The sequence below is a fragment of the Aegilops tauschii genome, chromosome 2 (assembly GCF_002575655.3).
Source record: "Aegilops tauschii subsp. strangulata cultivar AL8/78 chromosome 2, Aet v6.0, whole genome shotgun sequence".
Classification (NCBI taxonomy): Eukaryota; Viridiplantae; Streptophyta; class Magnoliopsida; order Poales; family Poaceae; genus Aegilops; species Aegilops tauschii.
In genome coordinates this window covers 426,655,546-426,679,369 of record NC_053036.3, presented here as the reverse complement: position 1 = coordinate 426,679,369, position 23,824 = coordinate 426,655,546, and the positions used below count along the sequence as shown (strand labels likewise).

General features: G+C 45.2%; 2 protein-coding genes across 2 annotated transcripts; one reads left to right on the top strand and one right to left on the bottom strand.

The window, feature by feature from the left end:
* Positions 1-13,459: 13,459 nt before the first annotated feature.
* On the bottom strand, positions 13,460-14,278 carry LOC141041085 (uncharacterized). The gene has a single exon (XM_073507197.1). The coding sequence runs from the start codon at positions 14,276-14,278 to the stop codon at positions 13,460-13,462; it is 819 nt and encodes a 272-aa protein (XP_073363298.1).
* Positions 14,279-15,411: 1,133 nt separating this feature from the next.
* LOC109734202 (heavy metal-associated isoprenylated plant protein 46) lies at positions 15,412-16,280 on the top strand. The gene is made up of 3 exons (XM_020293413.4): positions 15,412-15,550; positions 15,648-15,726; positions 15,807-16,280. Exons 1-3 carry the CDS (start codon positions 15,545-15,547, stop codon positions 16,067-16,069), a joined length of 348 nt encoding a protein of 115 aa, XP_020149002.1. The 5' UTR covers positions 15,412-15,544; the 3' UTR covers positions 16,070-16,280.
* The last annotated feature ends 7,544 nt before the right edge of the window (positions 16,281-23,824 follow it).

The window sequence follows — 23,824 nt, the reverse complement described above, 5'->3', positions numbered from 1 at the left end:
GGTGCTCCGGTGGTCGACGGTGTCGTGGTGGTGGCGGCGTTGTCCAGGGGCAATGGGCGACGCGGGCGGCGCAACGAGCGGGCCGATCCCGCAAGGGAGAGGCACGGAAGGTCCGGCGACGACAGTGGTCAACGGGGCGCCGGCGAGGTGGCGCGCGGCATCGGCGTTGACGGGGTCGGGGCGCGGTTGCCCCGATCCAGACGGGGGAGGGGAGTGAGGGGAGTGGGGGTAGGAGTTAGGGTTTCGGTCGGGTGTGGGGAAATAGGCCATATAGGCCAGGGGCAACGGGGTGGGCCGGCCGGCTGCCGGTTGGGCCGAGAGGCCCAGGGAGAGGGGGGTTTCGGCCTTTCTTTTATTATTATTTCTTGTTTTGTTTTATTTTCTTTATTTTATTCTATTTTATCTTTGTTTCCTATTGTTTTAGTTTTTTGTAAAATATATACTTGGCATCTAATTTAGTATTTCAGTTTAGTCCACTGTCACAAAAAGTCTAGTCCCCAAATAATTTAGTTTGATATTTTATTAATTAGTAAAGGCATTTAAATAATTAGGTTTGCTACTATTTAAATCATTTTAGTGCAGTTAAGCATTTCATAAAAGTTTGGTTTCACCACCATAATCACCTATGCATTATCTGGCACAACCCAAACATTTTAGTTTTAAAGTTTGAAAACTTTTACCATTTGATTTGATTTTGAACTTGAATTTGAATCGGTTTCGAACTAACGCGAGATTAGCAACAGTAACCTTGGTGACGTGGCACCATTAGCAGAGAATTACTATAGCTTAATTATCCGGGCGTCACATGGGCCCCCTCTGGTATTTCTTCCGCTCAGTATTTTTTATTATTTTCAGAAATAACTTTCGTGGAGTTTCAGGACTTTTGGAGTTGTGCAGAATAGGTCTCTAATATTTGCTCCTTTTCCAGCCCAAAATTCCAGCTGCCGGCATTCTCCCTCCTTATGTAAACCTTGTAAAATAAGAGAGAATAGGCATAAGTATTGTGACATAATGTGTAATAACAGCCCATAATGCAATAAATATCGATATAAAAGCATGATGCAAAATGGACGTATCAACTCCCCCAAGCTTAGACCTCGCTTGTCCTCAAGCGAAGCCGATAACGATAAATATGTCAACATGTTTAGAGGTAGAGGTGTCGATAAAATAAAATACAGACATGAGGGCATCATGATTATTCTCATAACAGCAACATATATGGATATTGTCATATGATTTCTTATGCTCAAGTAATAATCTATTCACAATGCAAAGTATGAATCAGAAACTTTATTGAGAATCAACAAACTATAGTCTCAGTCATTGAAGCAATTGCAATTTATCATAACATCAGAAAGCGTCTATGTCAGAGCTTTCTAGCAAGTCCACATACTCAACTATCATTTAGTCTTTCATAATTGCTAACACTCACGCAATACTTGTGGTTACGGAGTTTTAACCGGACACAGAGAAAGATAGGGGCTTATAGTTTCGCCTCCCAACCTTTTACCTCAAGGGTAATGTCAACAATAATAACTCATGCTAACTTACATCCAATTAGATATATATATATATCAGGATCTTTCCAACATCCTGTGCTTGCCAAAGGATAAAATGTAAAAAGGAAAGGTGAAGATCACCATGACTCTTGCATAAGGTAGAAGATAATAATAAAAGATAGGCCCTTCGCAGAGGGAAGCAGAGGTTTCCATGCGCTTTTAGGGTTGGCTGCACAAAATCTTAATGTGAAAGAACGTCACTTTATATTGCCACTTGTGATATAGACCTTTATTATGCAGTCCGTCGCTTTTATTTCTTCCACATCACAAGATCGTATAAAGCTTATTTCCTCCATACCAATCAATCATACATATTTAGAGAGAAATTTTTATTGCTTGCACCGATGACAACTTACTTGAAGGATCTTACTCAATCCATAGTTAGATATGGTGGACTCTCATGGCAAAACTGGTTTAAGGGTATTGGGAAGCACAAGTAGTATCTCTACTTGGTGCAAAGAATTTGGCTAGCATGAGGGGGAAAGGCAAGCTCAACATGTTGGATGATCCATGACAATATACTTTATCTCAGATATAAGAAAACATAACCCATTACGTTGTCTTCCTTGTCCAACATCAACTCTTTAGCATGTCATATTTTAATGAGTGCTCCCAATCATAAAAGATGTCCAAGATAGTATATTTATATGTGAAACCTCTCTTTCTTTATTACTTCCTATTAATTGCAACGATGACCAAAGCTATGTCTGTCAACTCTCAACAACTTTTAATCATCATACTCTTTCTATGTGAAGTCATTACTCTTAATAAGATCAATATGATCTCTTTGTTTCTTTTTATCCTTTTCTCTTTTCTTTTATTCACTCAAGATCATAGCAAGATAATCAAGCCCTTGACTCAACACTAATCTTTATTATATATAGCTCACGGACTCGATTACATAGAGGGATCATAAGCAAAACTCAAAACTAAATCATACCAAAACTTTATTCTACTAGATCAAGATATTACTAAAAGGATCGAACTAACAAAAACGGTAAAGATTGGAGATGTGGTGGTGATACGATACCGGGGCACCTCCCCCAAGCTTGGCAGTTGCCAAGGGGAGTGCCCATAACCATGTGATTATGTCTCCTTTGCTGGTGAAGGGATTGTTGATGATGTAGGCTTCTTCCTTAATTTGCGCTTGAGGACAGAATTTTGATCCCTCAAGTCATCAATCTCCCGCTCCAGGCTTATTATATGTTTGCATAGTTCTTGCTTGTTTTCCTGCAAGAGGCGAAAAGGGATAAACTCGATCTTAAGTTTCTTTGCTCTATCAGGGAGGCTTGACTTTTTGAACTCCACATGCATGTCCCCAGGTTGAGGTAATGGAATTTCATCTTCATCTGAGCTTGTCTCCTCCTTTCTCTTGGGTTCATAGTCCTCTTCTTCTTCCGTAGTCCAACCACAATGCTCCACATCTCCATAGACCTTTAGGATCTGCAAGGTAATCAGCCACATAGCTTTCTCCTTCCGAATCCTGGGACAACATGTTGCTCTAATCTCCAGCAGGACAGCTCGAAACGAAAACAGAGGATAATTGCGTAATACAGGAATCAAAACCTTCGGGAGATTATATAATGAATTTTTACCGATCAAAATACGTATCGTGCAAGAAAACGGAGTCTGGAGAGCGCACGAGGTGCCCACGAGGCAGGGGGCGCGCCCAGGGGGGTAGGGCGCGCCCTCCACCCTCGTGGAGGCCTCGTGTCCTTCCCGGACTGCTTCTTATTTTTCTAATTTTCTAAATATTCCAAAACGGAGAAAAATTGCCTTTAGAACTGTTTTGGAGTCGGTTTATTTACCGTACCACATACCTATTCCTTTTCAGAGTCGGAAACGTTCCAGAAAGTGTCCCTTATGTATTCCTCCGGGGTTACGGTTTCAATAACATTGGTTTCAACATTTATAGGATTACCTGAGATATAATGTTTGTTTCTTTGACCGTTCACCACCTTCGGATTTGTGCCTTCGAAGTTGTTGATTTTTATGGCACCGGAACGATAGACCTCCTCGATAACGTAAGGACCTTCCCATTTAGAGAGAAGTTTCCCTGCAAAAAATCTTAAACGAGAGTTGTATAGCAATACATAATCACCTACATTAAACTCACGCTTTTTTATCCTTTTGTCATGCCATCTTTTAACTTTTTCTTTAAACAATTTGGCATTTTCATAGGGTTGGGTTCTCCATTCATCAAGTGAGCTAATGTCAAATAACCTCTTCTCACCGGCAAGTTTGAAATTATAATTGAGATCTTTAATATCCCAATATGCCTTATGTTCTAGTTCGAGAGGTAAGTGACATGCTTTTCCATAAACCATTTTATACGGAGACATACCCATAGGATTTTTGTATGCACTTCTATAAGCCCATAATGCATCATCAAGTTTCTTGGACCAATTCTTTCTAGATCTATTAACAGTCTTTTGCAAAATTAATTTGAGCTCTCTATTACTCAATTCTACTTGACCACTAGACTGCGGGTGATAAGGAGATGCAATTCTATGATTAACATCATACTTAGCAAGCATTTTACGAAAAGCACCATGAATAAAGTGTGAACCACCATCAGTCATTAAATATCTAGGGACTCCAAACCTCGGAAAAATAATTTCGTTAAGCATCTTAATAGAAGTGTTATGATCAGCACTACTAGTTGGAATAGCTTCTACCCACTTAGTAACGTAATCAACAGCAACTAAAATATGTGTATATCCGTTAGAGGCAGGAAAAGGTCCCATATAATCAAAGCCCCAAATATCAAATGGTTCAATAACAAGTGAATAATTCATAGGCATTTCTTGACGTCTACTAATATTACCAATTCTTTGACATTCATCACAAGATAAGACAAACTTATGGGCATCCTTGAAGAGAGTAGGCCAATAAAAACCGGATTGCAATACCTTATGTGCAGTTCTATCTCCAGCATGATGTCCTCCATAAGCTTCGGAGTGACACTTGCGTAGGATCTGTTCCTGTTCATGCTCAGGTACACAACGTCTAATAACACCATCTACTCCTTCTTTATAAAGATGTGGGTCATCCCAAAAGTAATGTCTCAAATCATAGAAAAACTTTTTCTTTTGCTGGTATGTGAAACTAGGCGGTATAAATTTAGCAACAATATAATTAGCATAATCAGCATACCATGGAGCAGTACGAGAAGCATTTATGACATTTAATTGTTCATCAGGGAAGCTATCATCAATAGGTAGTGGGTCATCAAGAACATTTTCTAACCTAGACAAATTGTCTGCAACGGGGTTCTCGGCTCCCTTTCTATCAATAATCTGCAAATCAAATTCTTGTAACAAGAGAACCCGTCTAATAAGTCTAGGTTTAGCATCTTTCTTTTCCATAAGATATTTAATAGAAGCATGATCAGTGTGAATAGTTACTTTAGAATCAACAATATAAGGCCTGAACTTATCACATGCAAATACAATTGCTAAGAATTCTTTTTCAGTAGTAGCATAATTTCTCTGAGCGTTGTCTAGAGTTTTACTAGCATATTGAATAACATTTAATTTCTTATCAACTCTTTGCCCTAGAACAGCACCTACAGCATAATCACTAGCATCACACATAATTTCAAAGGGTAAATTCCAATCAGGTGGCTGAACAATAGGTGCAGAGATCAATGCTTTCTTAAGTATTTCAAATGCTTCTACACAATCATCATCAAAGACAAATGGTATATCTTTTTGTAGTAAATTAGTCAGAGGCCGAGAAATTTTTGAGAAGTCCTTAATGAACCTCCTATAAAAACCGGCATGACCAAGGAAACTTCTTATACCTTTGATGTCCTTGGGACATGGCATCTTTTCAATAGCATCAACCTTGGCTTTATCAACTTCAATACCTCTTTCAGAAATTTTATGCCCCAAGACAATACCTTCATTAACCATAAAGTGGCACTTCTCCCAATTCAAGACAAGGTTAGTTTCTTCGCATCTCTGCAAAACTCGATCAAGGTTGCTCAAGCAATCATCGAAAGAGGATCCATATACAGAGAAATCATCCATGAAAACCTCACATATCTTTTCACAAAAATCAGAGAATATAGCCATCATGCATCTTTGAAAGGTAGCAGGTGCATTACATAAACCAAAAGGCATACGTCTATAAGCAAAAGTACCGAAAGGGCAAGTAAAAGTGGTCTTTGATTGATCATCGTCTGACACAGGTAGTTGAGAGAAACCAGAATAACCATCTAGAAAGCAAAAATGTGTATGTTTGGATAATCTTTCTAGCATTTGATCAATAAAAGGTAAGGGGTAATGCTCTTTTTTAGTAGCTTTATTTAATTTGCGAAAATCAATTACCATCCTATAACCTGTAATAATTCTTTGCGGAATCAATTCATCTTTATCATTAGGAACGACGGTAATACCTCCCTTTTTAGGGACACAATGGACAGGACTTACCCACTGACTATCAGCAACGGGATAAATAATACCTGCCTCAAGAAGCTTTAATATTTCCTTTCTTACCACTTCTTTCATCTTAGGATTTAGTCGTCGTCGGTGATCACGAACTGGTTTGGCGTCTTTCTCCAAATTTATTTTGTGTTGACATAGAGTGGGACTTATGCCCTTAAGATCATCAAGAGTATATCCAATAGCAGCGCGGTGCTTCTTCAGAGTTTTCAATAATCTCTCTTCTTCATGCTCTGAAAGGTTAGCACTAATAATAACAGGATATATCTTCTTTTCATCAAGATAAGCATATTTAAGAGTATCAGGCAATGGTTTAAGCTCAAACACGGGATCACCCTTGGGTGGAGGAGGATCCCCTAGGATTTCAACAGGCAAATTGTGTTTCAGGATGGGTTCCTGTTTGAAGAATACTTCATCTATTTCCCTTCTTTCATTCATAAACATATCATTTTCATGATCTAGCAAATATTGTTCTAAAGGATCACTAGGAGGCACGGCAATAGAAGCAAGACCAATAATTTCATCCTTACTAGGCAATTCCTCTTCACGGTGTTATCTATGAAATTTAGAAAAGTTAAACTCATGAGACATATCACCTAGACCAATAGTAACGACATCCTTTTTGCAGTCTATCTTAGCATTAACATTGTTCAAGAAGGGTCTACCAAATATAATGGGGCAAAAACTATCTTGTGGGGAACCAAGAACGAGAAAATCAGCAGGATATTTAGTTTTCCCACACAAGACTTCAACATCTCTAACAATTCCCATTGGTGATATAGTATCTCTATTGGCAAGTTTAATTGTGACATCAATATCTTCTAACTCAACAAGTGCAATATCATGCATAATTTCTTTGTATAAGTCAATAGGTATTGCACTAGCACTAGCACCCATGTCACACAATCCATGATAACAATGATCTCGTATTTTAACAGAAATAACAGGCAAGCCTACCACATGTCTGTGTTTATCTTTAGCACAAGGTTTAGCAATTCTAGCAGTTTCATCACAGAAATAAATAACATGCCCATCAATATTATCAGCCAAGAGATCTTTAACAATAGCAATATTAGGTTCAACTTTAACTTGCTCAGGAGGTGTATAGGTTCTAATATTGCTTTTACGAACCACGGATGAAGCTTTAACATGATCTTATCCTAACAGGGAAAGGTGGTTTTTCAACATAAGCAGTAGGAACAATAGGATCATTATAAGTGATAGTCTTTTCTTCAACTTTAATAGGTGCAGCTACTTTTACTTCTATGGGAGGATGATATTTAAACCACTTTTCCTTAGGGAGATCAATATGAGTAGCAAAAGATTCACAGAAAGAAGCTACTATTTCAGAGTCAAGTCCATATTTAGTGCTAAATTTACGGAAAACATCGGTATCCATAAAAGTTTTAACACAATCAAACTTAGGTGTCATACCTGACTCCTTACCTTCGTCGAGGTCCCAATCTTCAGAGTTGCGTTTAATTCTTTCCAATAAATCCCATTTGAATTCAATAGTCTTCATCATAAAAGAGCCAACACAAGAAGTATCGAGCATTGTGCGATTGTTATCAGAAAGCCGAGCATAAAATTTTTGAATAATTATTTCTCTTGGGAGCTCATGATTGGGGCATGAATATAACATTGATTTAAGCCTCCCCCAAGCTTGAGCGATGCTTTCTCCTTCGCGAGGCCAAAAATTATATATATAATTGCGATCACGATGAACGAGATGCATATGATAAAACTTCTGATGAAATTCCAATTTCAATCGTTTGTAGTTCCATGATCCCATATCATCACATAGCCTATACCATGTCAATGCATCTCCCTTCAAAGATAAAGGGAAGACCTTCTTCTTAATAACATCATCGGGTATACCTGCAAGCTTAAATAATCCACAAACTTCATCCACATAGATTAGGTGCTCATCAGGATGCATTGTTCCATCTACTGGAAAAGGATTAGCTAGCAGTTTTTCCAACATACCCGAAGGAATTTCAAAGTAGACATTTTCATTTTCAGTAGGTTGAGGAGCAACTCTTTGCTCTACTGGTCGGGGTGAAGATACCCCGAACAAGCCCCTCAGAGGATTACTTTCCATAGTGACAAGTGACAGTAAATTTCAGCACACTATATAAATTTTTCCTTACCAAATTCCACCTACCAAAGGCGCTTCACTCCCCGGCAACGGCGCCAGAAAAGAGTCTTGATGACCCACAAGTATAGGGGATCTATCATAGTCCTTTCGATAAGTAAGAGTGTCGAACCCAACGAGGAGCAGAAGGAAATGATAAGCGGTTTTCAGCAAGGTATTCTCTGCAAGTACTGAAATAATAGGTAACAGATAGTTTTGTGATAGGATAATTGGTAACGAGCAACAAGTAACAAAAGTAAATAAAGTGCAGCAAGGTGGCCCAATCCTTTTTGTAGCAAAGGACAAGCCTGGACAAACTCTTATATAAGGAAAAGCGCTCCCGAGGACACATGGGAATTATCGTCAAGCTAGTTTTCATCACGTTCATATGATTCGCGTTCGGTACTTTGATAATTTGATATGTGGGTGGACCGGTGCTTGGGTGTTGTCCTTACTTGGAAAAGCATCCCTCTTATGATTAACCCCTATTGCAAGCCTCCGCAACTACAAAAGAAGTATTAAGGTAAACCTAACCATAGCATGAAACATATGGATCCAAATCAGCCCCTTACGAAGCAACGCATAAACTAGGGTTTAAGCTTCTGTCACTCTAGCAACCCATCATCTACTTATTACTTCCCAATGCCTTCCTCTAGGACCAAACAATGGTGAAGTGTCATGTAGTCAACGTTCACATAACACCACTAGAGGATAGCCAACATACATCTCATCAAAATATCGAACGAATGCCAAATTCACATGACTACTAATAGCAAGACTTCTCCCATGTCCTCAGGAACAAACGCAACTACTCACAAAGCATATTCATGTTCATAATCAGAGGAGTATTAATATGCATATAGGATCTGAACATATGATCTTCCACCAAATAAACCAACTAGCATCAACTACAAGGAGTAATCAACACTACTAGCAACCTACAGGTACCAATCCCAGACTTAGAGATAAGAATTGGATACAAGAGATGAACTAGGGTTTGAGAGGAGATGGTGCTGGTGAAGATGTTGATGGAGATTGCCCTCTCCCGATGAGAGGAGCGTTGGTGATGACGATGGTGATGATTTCCCCCTCCCGGAGGGAAGTGTCCCCGGCAGAACAGCTCTACCGGAGCCCTAGATTGGTTCCGCCAAGGTTCCGCCTCGTGGCGGCGGAGTCTCGTCCCGAAAGCTTGCTTTTGATTTTTCTTCGGACGAAAGACTTCATATAGCAGAAGATGGGCACCGGAGGGCCAACAGGGGGCCCACGAGGCAGGGGGACGCGCCTAGGGGGGTAGGGCGCCCCCCACCCTCGTGGCCAGGGTGTGGGCCCCCTCTGGTATTTCTTCCGCTCAGTATTTTTTATTATTTCCAAAAATAACTTTCGTGGAGTTTCAGGACTTTTGGAGTTGTGCAGAATAGGTCTCTAATATTTGCTCCTTTTCCAGCCCCAGAATTCCAGCTGCCGGCATTCTCCCTCCTTATGTAAACCTTGTAAAATAAGAGAGAATAGGCATAAGTATTGTGACATAATGTGTAATAACAGCCCATAATGCAATAAATATCGATATAAAAGCATGATGCAAAATGGACGTATCAGGCCACAACCTCAACTATACAAAGACTAGGAGGTGGGCCAGGCTATACAATATACATGCACAAACCATATATTCAACACCACCCGCAGTCGAACGTCGCCAGAGACGCAAAGACTGGACCTGAACTCCTCAAAAACAGAAGTAGGCAATCCTTTCGTCATGACGTCGGCGAACTGCTGCGCCGTCGGGACGTGGAGGACCCGGATGCGCCCAAGAGCCACCTGCTCACGAACGAAGTGTATATCGAGCTCAATATGCTTCGTTCCATGATGATGGACCGGGTTGGCGGAGAGGTAGACGGCGGAGACGTTGTCGCAGTAGACGAGCGTGGCCTTGTGAACATCACAAAGCAACTCCTGAAGCAGCTGACGGAGCCAAGAGCATTCAGCAACAGCGTTAGCCACTGCTCGATACTCAGCCTCGGCACTCGAGCGGGACACAGTGGGCTGTCGCTTGGAGGACCAAGAGATCAGGGACGGCCCAAGGTAGACATAGTACCCCGAGGTGGAGCGCCGTGTGTCCGGGCAGCCGGCCCAGTCCGCATCATAATAGGCAACGAGATCGGTGGAGGCGGAGGCCGTCAGCGTAAGTCCCAAAGACTGGGTGCCGCGTATGTATCGGAGGATATGCTTCACCAGAGTCCAGTGGGAGTCACGCGGAGCATGCATGTGGAGACAGACCTGCTGAACAGCATACTGCAAGTCGGGGCGCGTCAGGGTCAGGTACTGCAAAGCACCCACAATGGAGCGGTAGAAGGCCGCATCAGATGCAGGCGAACCCTCCAAAGCGGAAACCTTGGCCTTGGTGTCGACGGGCGTAGGAGCGGGCTTGCAATTAAGCATGCCAGCTCGATCGAGAAGCTCATGGGCGTAGCGCTGCTGGTGCAGGAAGAACCCATCTGGCCATCGAACCACCTCAATGCCAAGGAAGTAATGCAGGGGACCCAAGTCCTTCAGGGCAAACTCATCGCGAAGACGAGCAGTGAGCCGCTGGAGGAGCGCGACATTGGATGCTGTCAGAATGATGTCATCGACGTACAGCAGCAAGTAGGCCGTGTCAACTCCGTGATGATACACGAAGAGGGACGCATCGGAGCGAGTCGATGTAAATCCGAGCGTCTGCAGGAAGGCGGCGATGCGCTGGTACCAGGCCCGAGGTGCCTGCTTCAACCCGTAAAGAGAACGAGAGAGCAAACACACATGATCTGGATGCGTGGCGTCGACGAAGCCGGTGGGCTGCTCACAGAACACCTGCTCAGCGAGGTGACCATGCAACAAGGCGTTGGACACATCCAACTGATGGACAGGCCAAGCGCGAGATACGGCTAGCTAGAGCACGGCGCGGATCGTGCCCGGTTTAACAACCGGGGCAAATGTGTCGGTGAAGTCCACGCCCGCGCGTTGTCGAAAGCCCCGAACCACCCAGCGAGCTTTATAGCGCTCGAGAGTACCGTTCGGACGAGTCTTGTGCCGAAAGACCCACTTGCCCGTGATGATGTTGGCACGGGGCGGCCGAGGGACGAGCTGCCAGGTACGATTCCGCTGGAGCGCGTCGAACTCTTCCTGCATCGCAGCGAGCCAATGAGGATCCCAAAGGGCGGCTCGAGCTGACGATGGGAGAGGGGACGGCTCAGAGACGGAAGCAGCGAGAAGGTACTCATCGCTGGGGTACCGTGTGCTCGGGCGGAGGGTGCCAGCCCGAGAGTGAGTCATCGGACGGGGCAGCGGGTCCGGAGCGGAGACGGGTGACGACGAGGAAGAGCCCGCCTACTCCGAGGCCGCGGGCGAGGCCGCCGGCGAGGCGACGGGTGAGGCCGCCGGCGAGGCGGCGGGTGAGGCGGCGGCCGACGGCGTGGTCGGGGACGTCAAGGGCGTCGCGGGCGCCGAGGAAGGTGCAGCCCCAGGGCAGCCAACCGGGGAGAAACTCGACCCATGGCGCGGGGGGGGGGGGGGGTGGCACCCTCAAAGCCGGGAGGCGGCCCAAGAGAAGCACGTGGGCGGCCGTCACCGGGAGCGGGCAAAGCCGTAACATCCGAAGGTACCTGCTGAAACGGAAAAACCATCTCATCAAAGTAAACATGTCGTGAAGTGATCACCCGATGTGAGATAGGATCATAGCAGCGGTAGCCTTTGGTGTTGGGGGGATAGCCGAGAAAGATGCAGGCCACAGACCGAGGTGCGAGCTTGTGAGGGGTAGTGGAAGCGATGCTGGGATAGCACAGACAACCGAAAATACGGAGCTCGGCATAGGAAGGTGGCGTGCCAAACAAGAGGTGATGAGGTGCAAAGTTCCCGCGAGTGCGACAAGGACGAATGTTGATGAGTAGTGATGCGGTGGCGAGTGCGTCGGGCCAAAAACGTGGTGGCACGTTGGCGTGAAAGAGGAGGGTGCGAACGCAGTCGTTAAGAGTGCGAAGCACGCGCTCAGCGCGGCCATTTTGTTGCGAAGTGTACGGGCAAGTGAGACGAAAGATCGTGCCGTGTGTGGCGAGAAGGTTGCGGATCGCAAGGTTATCAAACTCCTTCCCGTTGTCTGTTTGCAACGCATGAATGGGACGTCCAAACTGCGAGGAGACATAGGAGTAGAAAGCGGTGAGAGTGGCAACAGAGTCCGACTTTCGCCGCAACGGGAAGGTCCACACATAGTGCGAAAAATCATCAAGTATGACAAGATAATAAAGATAGCCCGTGTTACTTGCAACAGGAGAGGTCCAAACATCACTATGAATTAACTCAAACGGGTATGATGCGACATGCGAGGAATTGCTAAAAGGAAGACGAACATGTTTGCCGAGACGACAAGCATGACAAGTGTGATCGTCCATCTTATTACACGTGAATGAAAAACTCCGAAGAATATGACGAAGGGTGGCGGTGTTGGGATGACCGAGACGGGCGTGCCAAAGGTCCACTCCGGCGGAAAGCGCCATGGGTGCAGCAGCAGAGGAAGTGAATGAGTGGACCGGGTAGAGCTCGTAGGGGCTGTCACATCGGTGGAGCACCATCCGGGTACAGGCATCCTTAACAGAAAAGCCAAACATGTCAAATTCAACGGTAACAGGATTTGCATGTGTAAGAGAACGAACGGAAACAAGATTTTTAATGATGTCAGGAGAGACAAGTACGTTAGAAAGATATAACGGCATGGAGTTAGAAGGAAAAGCAGCATGGCCGACATGAGTAATAGGCATGGAAGAACAGTCACCCACGGTAATGCGAGCAGCGGTGTGAACAGGGTGAGCGGCAAGAAGGTTACCGGGGTTGGCGGCCATATGAGCCGTGGCTCCGGTGTCCATATACCAGTCGCCACCGCCAGTGTACTGCTGCGGCGTGGGGGCAGTGTGGAGGGCCGCTAGGAGCGTGGGGTCCCAAGGTGCCGGCGGAAGAGCCGGGGCGGACGGCGCCGACTGAGGCGGTGGCGCCACGAACCGACCGGCCGAGGGCAGCCCGTAGGCCGCGGAGGGGCCGTAGAGCGGCACGGGCGGGTATGGCTGAGGGGCCGCATGAAGCGCCTGATGAGCGGCCGGGCGGGCGCCGAAGAGGCCCGAAACGGGGGCACGCGGTATAGGCATGGAGTACGCAACCCCGATCTAGGGGTTCTGGCCGGCCTGCCAGGGCGCCGGTGGGAGCTGCTGGTGGTGGTGGCGCGGCGCCCCGCCGGGCGCAACCGGCTGCTGCTGTTGCGGCTTGCGGCCGCCTCGGCCACGGCGGCCCCCGCGGCGCTGCTACTGCTGCTCGGCGGGGGGCTGCGGTGGGGCCGGCGGCTGCTGCGGGTACGGGAACCCGGGCGGCGGCGGCGCTGGGAAGGGACCCGGGACGGGCCTCGGCGGGGCTGTGGGCGGCGCACCGCCGCGGGTACCGGCGGTGAGGGCGGTGTGGGTGGCCCGGGTGTGTGACATCCGCATCCTCCGCTCCTCCAACTTCAGGTACGCAACGATCTTCGGGAACATCGGGTTGGTGATGAGGGGGATGTTGGAGGCGGCGTTCCCAAAATCGTCGTTCAGGCCGGCGATGAGGGTGCTGAGGAGGAGCTCGTCGGAGACCTTCTCACCAAGATCACGGAGCTCGTCAACAAGCTTCTTGAGGCGCATGCAGTAATCATCAACAGACGTGTCGAGCTGCTGGCACCCAAAAAACTCGCCGTGCAAGAAAACCTTGCGTTGGAGCGCGTTGTCGGTGAAGAGGCCATTGAGCTTGGTCCAAACGGCGTGAGCATCATCGTCGGCGGAGACCACCGTGTGGAAGAGGTCCTTCGAGATGGTGGTGTAGAACCAACGGATGAGAGTGGCGTCGATGGACATCCACTCCTCATCGTCCTCCATGAAGCGGGAGTCCACGGAGCCATCGATGTGATCCTGGATGTTGTACTCCCGGAACACGAGGGCGAAGTACGTCTTCCATGCATAGTACGTGGAGGTGAGGTGGTCGAGGACGACGGGAACCCGGGCGAGGATGTTGAGGTCGCGGATGACGACGGGATCGGGACCTTCAAACGGGTTGGTGCGGCGGCTGCGGGTGGTGCCGAAGGAGCCGGGGGAGGCCATGGGGGGATGGGGTTGGCGGCGTCTCGCGGGGAAGCGGCGCGGCCGAGGGGTGGAGGCGCGGCCGGGTGGGGGCGCGGTAGGGTGGAGGCGGAAGCGGGGGCGGCGGCGCACACGGGGGCGGCGGTCGCGGCGGCGACGGTGGCGGGTGGTGGTGGCGGCGGTGGTGGGTGGCGGCGGCGGCGGCGGCGATGGGGATCGCGGCGGCGGCACACAGGTTAGGATTAGGATCTTAGGTATGATACCATGTTGGAGACAAGAGTTTTGTCAATGCTTCACGATGTATTGATCGTGCATAGCGCACGTATATATGGAGTACAAGGTGGGCCACAACCTCAACTATACAAAGACTAGGAGGTGGACCAGGCTATACAATATACATGCACAAACCATATATTCAACACATATCATGCAACGTGTGGCAAAAAACAAAGGTAAAAAGGAAGTGATCAGAGCACTAAGCAAGATTTCAGTGCTTTCCACAATTTCCCGGGAATTACCGTGCAGGACGGTGATAGTGCGTCTTATGGCGTCTCAAAAGGTAACCGTTAGTTGCATATATACTTTGCGTTAGTTAATCATTGAAATCTCATACTCATACATAATCAGTGTTGCTCGAGCTTCACATCTACCGCAGAACTAAAAGGGCGTCCGGACAAATTAACTGTCCAAAATGTCTGTCCAAATCCATGTAGTTTCATAACCATTGTAACCTTTCTAGTCTATAGTCTGTCTTGCTAATTCACGTACTTTACACATGCGCAGTCGTGCTTGTACAAACAGAGCAAGACTGTCGGGGTACTACTAGTACGCTAGTCAGTCAAACAAAACAAAAAACCTTCAGAAAAGAGAAACAGAGTAACATGTCAAGAGGAACACGGAGATGCAGCAATCCGGCGGTAACATGGCGCCAAAGGAATAAATAACAGACGCCAAAGTATCGACGTCTCCGGCGAGAGATGAAACGCGGTTTCCGAAGGCGCAGCAACCAAGGCAGCCCCGCGGGGTCAAGTCTTGATCTACGCGCTTGTGTGGGTTGGGGCTAGATTAAGCCGTCCATACTCTCTCGAAGTACATTCCCCGGCGAGGCACTATATAAGTCGGAGGATCAGGAGAGACTCTGAACTCATTCTTGTCTCCATCTTTGGCCTGTCAGGCTTACTTACAGAGGCTACCTGCTACAAATATTCAGCCTATCTCTCTGAATTCTTCTGTCTGCGGGCTCGCACTGCATCAGTGTCGCGGTATTGTCTGTAGCAGAGGAGCAACATGAAGGTGACTACACTTTTCTGAATTTCTGTTGCTGAAACCCCCCTGTTGCTCTCCTCTCCTGATTGTTACTGAAAATGGAATGCTCTCCTTCTGCTTTCAGCAAAAGATGGTGATCAGGGTGCAAATGACGTGCGACAAATGCCGATCCAAGGCAATGGGGTTGGTCGCCTCGGTACACGGTGAGTTGCAGTTCACATTACCGGGGTCATATCCTTGATATACGATCAGGTTTCCAACTAACTGGAACTTGATTGTGTAGGAGTGGAGCGTGTGGAGATACAAGGCGATGACAGGGACCAGCTGGCGGTGGTCGGCGACGGGGTGGACGCCGCCAACCTCACGGCCTGCCTGCGGAAGAAGATCGGGAACGCGGACCTCCTCACGGTGGAGGCGGTCGTCGCCGAGCCGAAGCCGAAGCCGGCATCGGAGACCGGCGAGGCTTCGTGCCCGCAGCAGTGGTATCCCGGATACTACTCCTGGCCGGCAGGGACATACTCCCACTGCTACCCGTACAGCATGTAATCGCTTATCGAACTGATCCTGTGATCCATGTAATGATTCCCAGAAAAATACTGTATTACCGAGTGTTTTTGATAGGTTCATCAAGGAATCCGTTTGATGCTTATACAAAGTCTTACCAGAACATAGTTTACAACAGACTATCAAGCATAAACATGAGCAGATAAGATAACAGCGAAGACAAAAACAGAAGGAAAGGCTCCCATGTTTCCTTCACCTAATGTGTCTCCCTGTCTATGTCCATCCATTAGCTCTGCGAAATACCTCTCCTGCCACCTTGGATCCGTGCTAGATAACTTCTTTTCCTTTTCCTTCTGCAATTGAGCCCACGAGCCCGATCCCGTTGCGGGCAAAATGAATCAGTAAGGCAAGGATCGTCTGCATAGACGCATCGGAAGCACGCAATTTTTTGGGGATTTCCAGATTGTCGAAACAATGGCAGCTAACCCGACTTTTTTTAAGGGTAAACCAAGCTTTATTCATCGAAATTGAGAATGTGGGGTGCAGTTTTGGTCGTGGGATTGGACAAATCAGACGTGACGTCCCAGATCTAAAGACAAAACAAATTTAGCTGAACTATGTGCTTCAACATTGATAACACGACCTTCTAAAATAAATTACAACTAAAAAGCGATGCCTCACATTAATCTCAATGATAATGACTCCATTACTACCACGGTTATCATTGCAGATTCACCTATGACCTGCTTGGCATCCGAAGCAACCACAAACTGGTGAAGGTTGTGATCCTCTGATAAGGCTAGGGCCTTCCTGCATGTGATGGCCTCCACCACATGGCCTCCAAGATCGATGGATCATACCTATAACCAAAGCCTAGCTTCCCTGGAAGGTTTTGTCTCTGTCTGTCTCTGGACACGGCCATAGCTGAATCCTCGACTCCTCTTCGGCATCCTGCATCAACATGAATTTTTGCATAGCCCAATGGTGGTGCTTTTGGTCACTAATGTTTGCCCACTAGTATAGATGGCTGACCCGGGATAGAAACTATCGGGGTCTCTTTGATCATCTCTAGCTCCTTGATGAACCTGTTGATGAAACAATGAATAGATTGGGGGCTCTGAAAGACATCCTCATGGATGGCCTTGCGACGTGCTACCCATATAGTGCAGAGCGTGACTGAGAGCTTGACGAATAGAGGATGTGATAATGAGTCCCTAAGTGTCAACAATCACTGTTTTGCATTCGGTTCGGTTGTTGTAACTAGGTTTTGAGCCAAATCCTCATCCACCAACGCCCATGTGTATCTTGACATTGTGCATCCACTAGTGAATGCCTCCATGAATCCGAGGACCCACACAGACTGTAAGAGCTCGAGTCTATCATATGCTGGTGCACCCTAATATCATTTGTTGGTATAGAGTGTTTTGACAAACGTCGTAGAAACATCCGTACCTAGCTGGCACCTGAACATTCCATAAACTTTTCAAAGATCCTTCCTCTATGGCTGAACTAGAGGAGCCCGCTCTGTTATCCAACCATGCCTCACTCCTCTTGCGCGTAGATACAAGCATTCTGTAAGCAGATTTAATGGAGAAATTACCGTTCTTCTCATGAATCCAACTCTAGAAGTCATTGATGTTCCTGGTGCAATGGGGTATGCAAAGAATAACTCTAGCATCCATGGGCATAAATACCTCGTTAAATCTCTGTCTATCCCAGATAGCAAAGGTGGCACCAATAAGATCGTAGACAAGGTTGGGAGGATTAGCGCTCATGCAACCGTAACGTCTCATCATTTCATTCTAAGGTAGCCAATTATCATCCTAAATTCTTGTAGTTAGGCTATTGCCAATACGTTTGATCAAGCCCTTTCTCAAAGTATCTCTCCCTTCGACAATAGCTCTCCAAATTTTGCTGGGGTCACTACCAAGAGAAGCATTTAGGACTGAATCATTCGCGTAGTATATGTTTTTTAGCATACGGGCACTAAGACTATCTGGATTTTGCGAAAGGTGCCATGCCTGCCTTGCCAGCATTTCAAAATTAAAGAGCTCAAAATCCTTGAAGCTGAGGCCCCCATACCTTTTGGTTGAGTCATCTCCTTTCAAGAAACGTGATGTGGCTTCCATTTGTCATCTTTGCTGCTCCAACAAAATGTCATGATCAACTTATTTTTTTAGACAACCTGATCAACTTGTTAAGATGTTCATTAGGCCACTAGCTTCAGCGGAGCACCATAATATCCATTAGGCCTTGTTTGGTTAGCACTTAGTCCACGTGGATCACCCGGTATCACGGCCCAATCACCGTGGTCCATTCCACGGAGGAACTATGGGAGCCACTAGTTAACGAGCGCTCCTTCGGGAGCCTCGCAACGATCAGCACCACTTAGCGCGCTCTCAACTATTCGCCACGTGTCGCGTTCTGGGCGCTCCCTCCGGATTTTATTAGTTTTTATTTTTTCGCACGCATTTTAAGGTATTCAAACGTTTTTTTTCCGTGTTTTTTCCACGTTTTGGTTTTCCACCGGTCTTCCTTAGCTTTTTGACAAAAAAAATTGCGCGAAAAAATGCGTTTTTTTTTCGCGAGAGTCACGGTTTTGCTTCCGCGAGAGGCATGGTTTTGCTTTCACGAGAGTCACGGCCGCGCCTCTCGAAAACGAAAAAAAACACGTTTTCTGTTTTTTTTCTTTTGCGAGAGTCATGGTTTTGCTTCCGCGAGAGTCACAGTCGTGCCTCTCGGAAACGAAAAAAATGTGTTTTTTATTTTTTTTCCTTTCGCGAGATTCACGGCTTTGCTTCTGCGAGAGGCACGGTTGTGCTTTCGCGAGAGTCACGGCCGTGCCTTTCAGAAACGGAAAAAAATGCGTTTTCTGTTTTTTTCCTTTCGTGAGAGTTACGGTTTTACTTTCGCGAGAGGCACGGATGTACTTTCGCGAGAGTCACGGCCGTGCCTCCCCGGAAACGAAAAAAACGCGTTTTCTCTTCTTTTTCTTTTTCTTTCGCGAGAGTTACGGTTTTGATTCCGCGAGAGGCACGGTTGCGATTTCGTGAGAGGCACGGGCGTGCCTCTTTCGGAAAAAAGAAAAAACCTGTGCTTCCGGTTCGGTTTTTTCGTGAAAAAAAGTTCATCAAAACCTATCAACATGGAATCTAGCTTTGAAGGTCTCGACGCGAGGAATCCAATGGTAAAGCGGTTTGAGATTTGAACGCACGTTTTGAGAGATAAACCGTTTTGAATAAACGGATCTATGAAAAAAGAAAAACTCGCAGGTCGCAACAAGTGGCACGCTGCATGTGCGCCATTTGTCGCAACCTTGAAGTTTGAGTGATCTTTGCGACGAATACTCCTCAACTAGTGATTTCGTGTGGATCCTTGCGGGTTACGTTTGGGCCAGGGTATGGAAATTCTTGGCCCAATCCACGCCGATCTGATTTGATCCAACGGGGGCCAAAAGAATCTTCTCGAGCGAGGCGACGGGGCGGCGGTGCAAGAAACGTTGATGAGCATCTGCCGGCGACGCATCTGACAACGGTGACGACGGCTGCCACTCCCCAGGTAAACACTCCTCTTTCTTTCCCAGAATCTCTCCCTGCCTCCCCCATCCTCTCTCTCCTCTCCTCCTACTGCACCCAAGCCTCGACGCCGCCAGCGGACGAGGTGGCTAGCTTAGGCAGTGATTCGTGCCGTAGATGGATGCATGTGCCAAGATGGTTGCCTGTGTTGGACTACTGGAACGTTTTTTCTTTATGAATAATTCTTGTATTACTCAATCAAAACACGGTTACAGTCACGCTTAACAGCGTCCAAAACGGCATCTGGTCTTGACCCAAGCCATACAGCAATTCGGCCTTGAGTCCTCTCAAAGTTGGCCAAAATATGACTAGAATTATTACAACTACGATGGATATGAGTAATACAAGAACTACGTTCGGACATACTATCTTTAATCTCTCTAATAAAAAAGGCATATTTTGATCTATTTGTATTTCCACTTTTAACCATGTTCACTGCTTCCAAACTGTCGCTTTCAATATAAATTGGTAGACTGCTCCACTGTAGAGCGAGCATGAGTCCCTCCCGGATTGCTAAGATCTCAGCCTCCAAAATATCATCACAAGAAAAAAGGTGTCTACAAGAGCTGAAGATGATGGCGCCGGTGTGGTCACATAGCAGCATACCAGTTCCTCCAACTCCATTCAAAACAGATCCATCTGTATTTAGCTTTACATGCTCAGTGGCCGGGGGTATTCAAGAAACAAGATTAGTGGAAGCATTATTGCATGCGTGAGCTGTAAGAGGGAAACAGTATTGAAGTGGGGTTTTCCCTTTCACATGAACATCACCAGAACGTGTTGCAATGGATTGTAGCGATGATAGGTAGCTTGATAAGAATCTGATAGAGACATCCAAAGGACGGGCGGGTTTAAAATGCACGAGCTCGTTTCTAACATACCAAATTCGCCAGAAGAGCATCACCAGTCGAACTCGTGTTGGACTACTGGAACGTTGAATGCACGAACACCTTCAATCCTGTATGATAAGCTATGCATATGCAGTCCATGCGTGGATAAATGGAGATGACCGAACAAGATAACTAACACAGGGATTAGGAGGGAATCGATTAACGGGGATTTGGTGACAAGAAGAGAACAACTCAATCACTGTGTGGTTTAGTTCCACCAGGGGATTGGTTTCCGTACAACCAAACAAGGCCATAAGCAACTGAACACATTGTGCAATGCTAGATGAAATGAAGGGGGGATGTGGTGCATTGCACTTGCATCACCACCATATGCTGGCAATGGGACAAGCAAAAGAGATGATCAATCGATTCATCCCAAGCACAGACCAAATAATTCTATCCCCACACCACCCTCTATGAATCAAGTTATCGTGCGTCAGAACTCAGAAGGTTACGTTTCAATGGCATACACGAGAATACTTCGATTTGGGAAGATGAGACTAAGCTTATAGGTAGAATGAATTAACAGAAAACGTCTTGACAGGATCAACAATATGTGGAAACTTTTTTCTTTTGTTCCTTTTCCTTTTCCTGCTTTTCCTTTCTTTTCTTTTCTTTTTTTCATTCTCTAATTTCTCTTGATTTTGTTTTTTAATCAAAAATTCAAAAGGTTCGCGAATTCAGAAAATATATGTGAAATTGATAAATGTTCACGAACTTGAAAAAAAATTATGGTTCAATTTTTCACCTCAAATTTATAAAATATTCATGAAACCAAAAAATGTTCACGAATTCAAAATTATTCATGATTTGGAGAAATGTTTGTAAATTTATAAGAAGGTTCACAAATTCAAAAGGTGTTCGTGACTTTGGAAAAATCTTCACGTATTCAGGAGATGTCCATGTAAAAAACGAAAATGAAAATAATAATAATAATAATAATAATAATAATAATAATAATAATAATAATAATAATAATAATAATAATAATAATAATAGGATAAGAAATGAAAATAGGAGAATAATCGACAAGAAGAAATTAAAAAAGGAGAAAAAATGGTTTGCGAAAGTTAGAACATTCCCAAAACCATGGAAAAACTAGTTGGGCTGGCCCAAAAAATGTACGTGCGGGGGGAGGGGGAGGGGCGAGCGTGTGGCTCGCTAGGTAGCGATAAAACGCGCAATAATGGATTGGCCCAATCAGGTTTTCCAATGTTTTCTCCTAGGTTTTGGAAGGTTCTAGAACCTTTATTGACCCCTTTGTTAAAAACAATCTCCGTATTTCCTTGTGCCGGTTTTCTCCGCCTTTTTCATTTTGTCTCTTTTCTCTATTCTTCTTTTCCTTTTCTCCATTCTTTTATTTCTCATGAAACATTGTTTTGAATTCATGAATACTTTTAATACTTATTAGCATATAAAAAATATATGAACATTATATTTACTCCGCGGACGTTTTATGAGTTACTAAACATGTTTTGGAATTCAGAATATTTATTGCGGATTTATTTTACTTTACTTTTTGTCCTTTTCAAATGTTGTGCATATTTTCTGAAATCACGAACAATTTTCAAATTCATGATAATTTTGTACAAATCCCTGAATATTTATTAAATTGTTAATATTTTTTAAATTTACGAACATTTTTATTAGGTCAAAATTATATATTTTAAAATTGTGAAGATTTTTTTGAAACTCTTGACACTTTTTTAATCGGCAATATTTTGTTTGGGAACAATACTTGAAATTGTTCAAGATTTTTTGTTAGACGAACATTTTTTTGTAATGCATGAATATGTTTTCGAATTCATGAACATTTTTTGAATCAAGAAACATTTATCTAATCGATGAAAGTTTTTGTGATTCATGAACATTTTTTTATTTTTGTGAACATTAAAAAATGAACATTTTTTAATCCTCGAACATTTGGTTTAAATTTATGATTTTTTTTTAATTTGTGAACATGTTTTGAAATCGTGAACCATTTTTAATTCCGAGAACATTTTTTGAATTTCAGAATATTTTTGGAACTCGGGAACATTTTCTGATATTTGACTTTTGTTTTAAAATCCCGACTATTATTTGAAAATCGGAAATTTTTTAAACTCAAACATTTTATAGAAGAAAAACAAAAAAATATGGGCGCCCCGATCCCATATGGGCTGGCCCAAAAGCACGCACTAGGTCGCTACCAACAACTCGCGCTGGAAAGCGGAGCTCCCCGCACCTACGAATCACAGAAGCAACTAACTAACGAGCGCTCCTTCGGGAGCCTCACAACGATCAGCGTCACTTGGCGCGCTCTCAGCCGCCCGCCACATGTCACATTCTGGGCGCTCTATCCGGATTTTTTTTATTTTTCCGCACGCGTTTTCGGCTTTTTAAACGTTTTTTTCATTTTTTTACGTTTCGGTTTTCCACCGGTCTTCCTTAGCTTTTGGAACAAAAAAACTCAAAAAAATATTATGCCAAAAAACGTGTTTTTTCTTCTTCCACGAGAGTCATGATTTTACTTCCGCGAGAGGCACGGTTTTGCTTTCGCGAGAGTCACGCTCGTGCCTCTCGGAAACGAAAAAACACGCATTTTCCTTTTTTTTTGCTTCCGCGAGAGTCATGATTTTGCTTCCGCGAGAGTCATGATTATGCTTTAGTGAGAGTCACGGCCATGCCTCTTGGAACGAAAAAAGCGTTTTTCATTCTTTTTCCTTCCGTGAGAGGCACGGTTGTGCTTTCGCGAGAGTCATGACCGTGCCTCTTGAAAACGGAAAAGAAAATGTGTTTTCTGTTTTTTTTCCTTCCGCAAGAGGCACGGTTTCGCTCCGCGAGAGTCACGATTGAGCTTTCGCGAGAGGCACGGCCGTGCCTCCTCGGAAAAGGAAAAAATGCGTTTTCTTTCTTTTTCCTTTCACGAGAGGCATAGTTTGGCTTCCGCGAGAGGCACGGTTGTGATTTCGTGAGAGGCATGGGTGTGCCTCTATCGGAAAAGGAAAAAACCCGTGCTGCCGGTTCGGTTTTTTCGTCCATTTTTTCCGTGAAAATAAAATTCGTCAAAACCTATCAACATGAGATCTAGTTTTGAAGTTCTGGACGCGAGGAAACCGACGGTGAATACGGTTCGAGATTTGGACGCACGAATTAAGAGATAAAAAGTTTTGAATAAACAGATCTACGAAAAAGGACTCCCGGGTTGCGACAAGTGGCGCACATGCAGCGCGCCACTTGTCACAACCTGAGAAGATGGGAGTGATCTTTGCAACGAGTACTCTTCAACTAGTAATTTCGACGAATCACTGATTGCGAGGGGAGCACGGAATAGAGAGGTGATGGGCACCTGG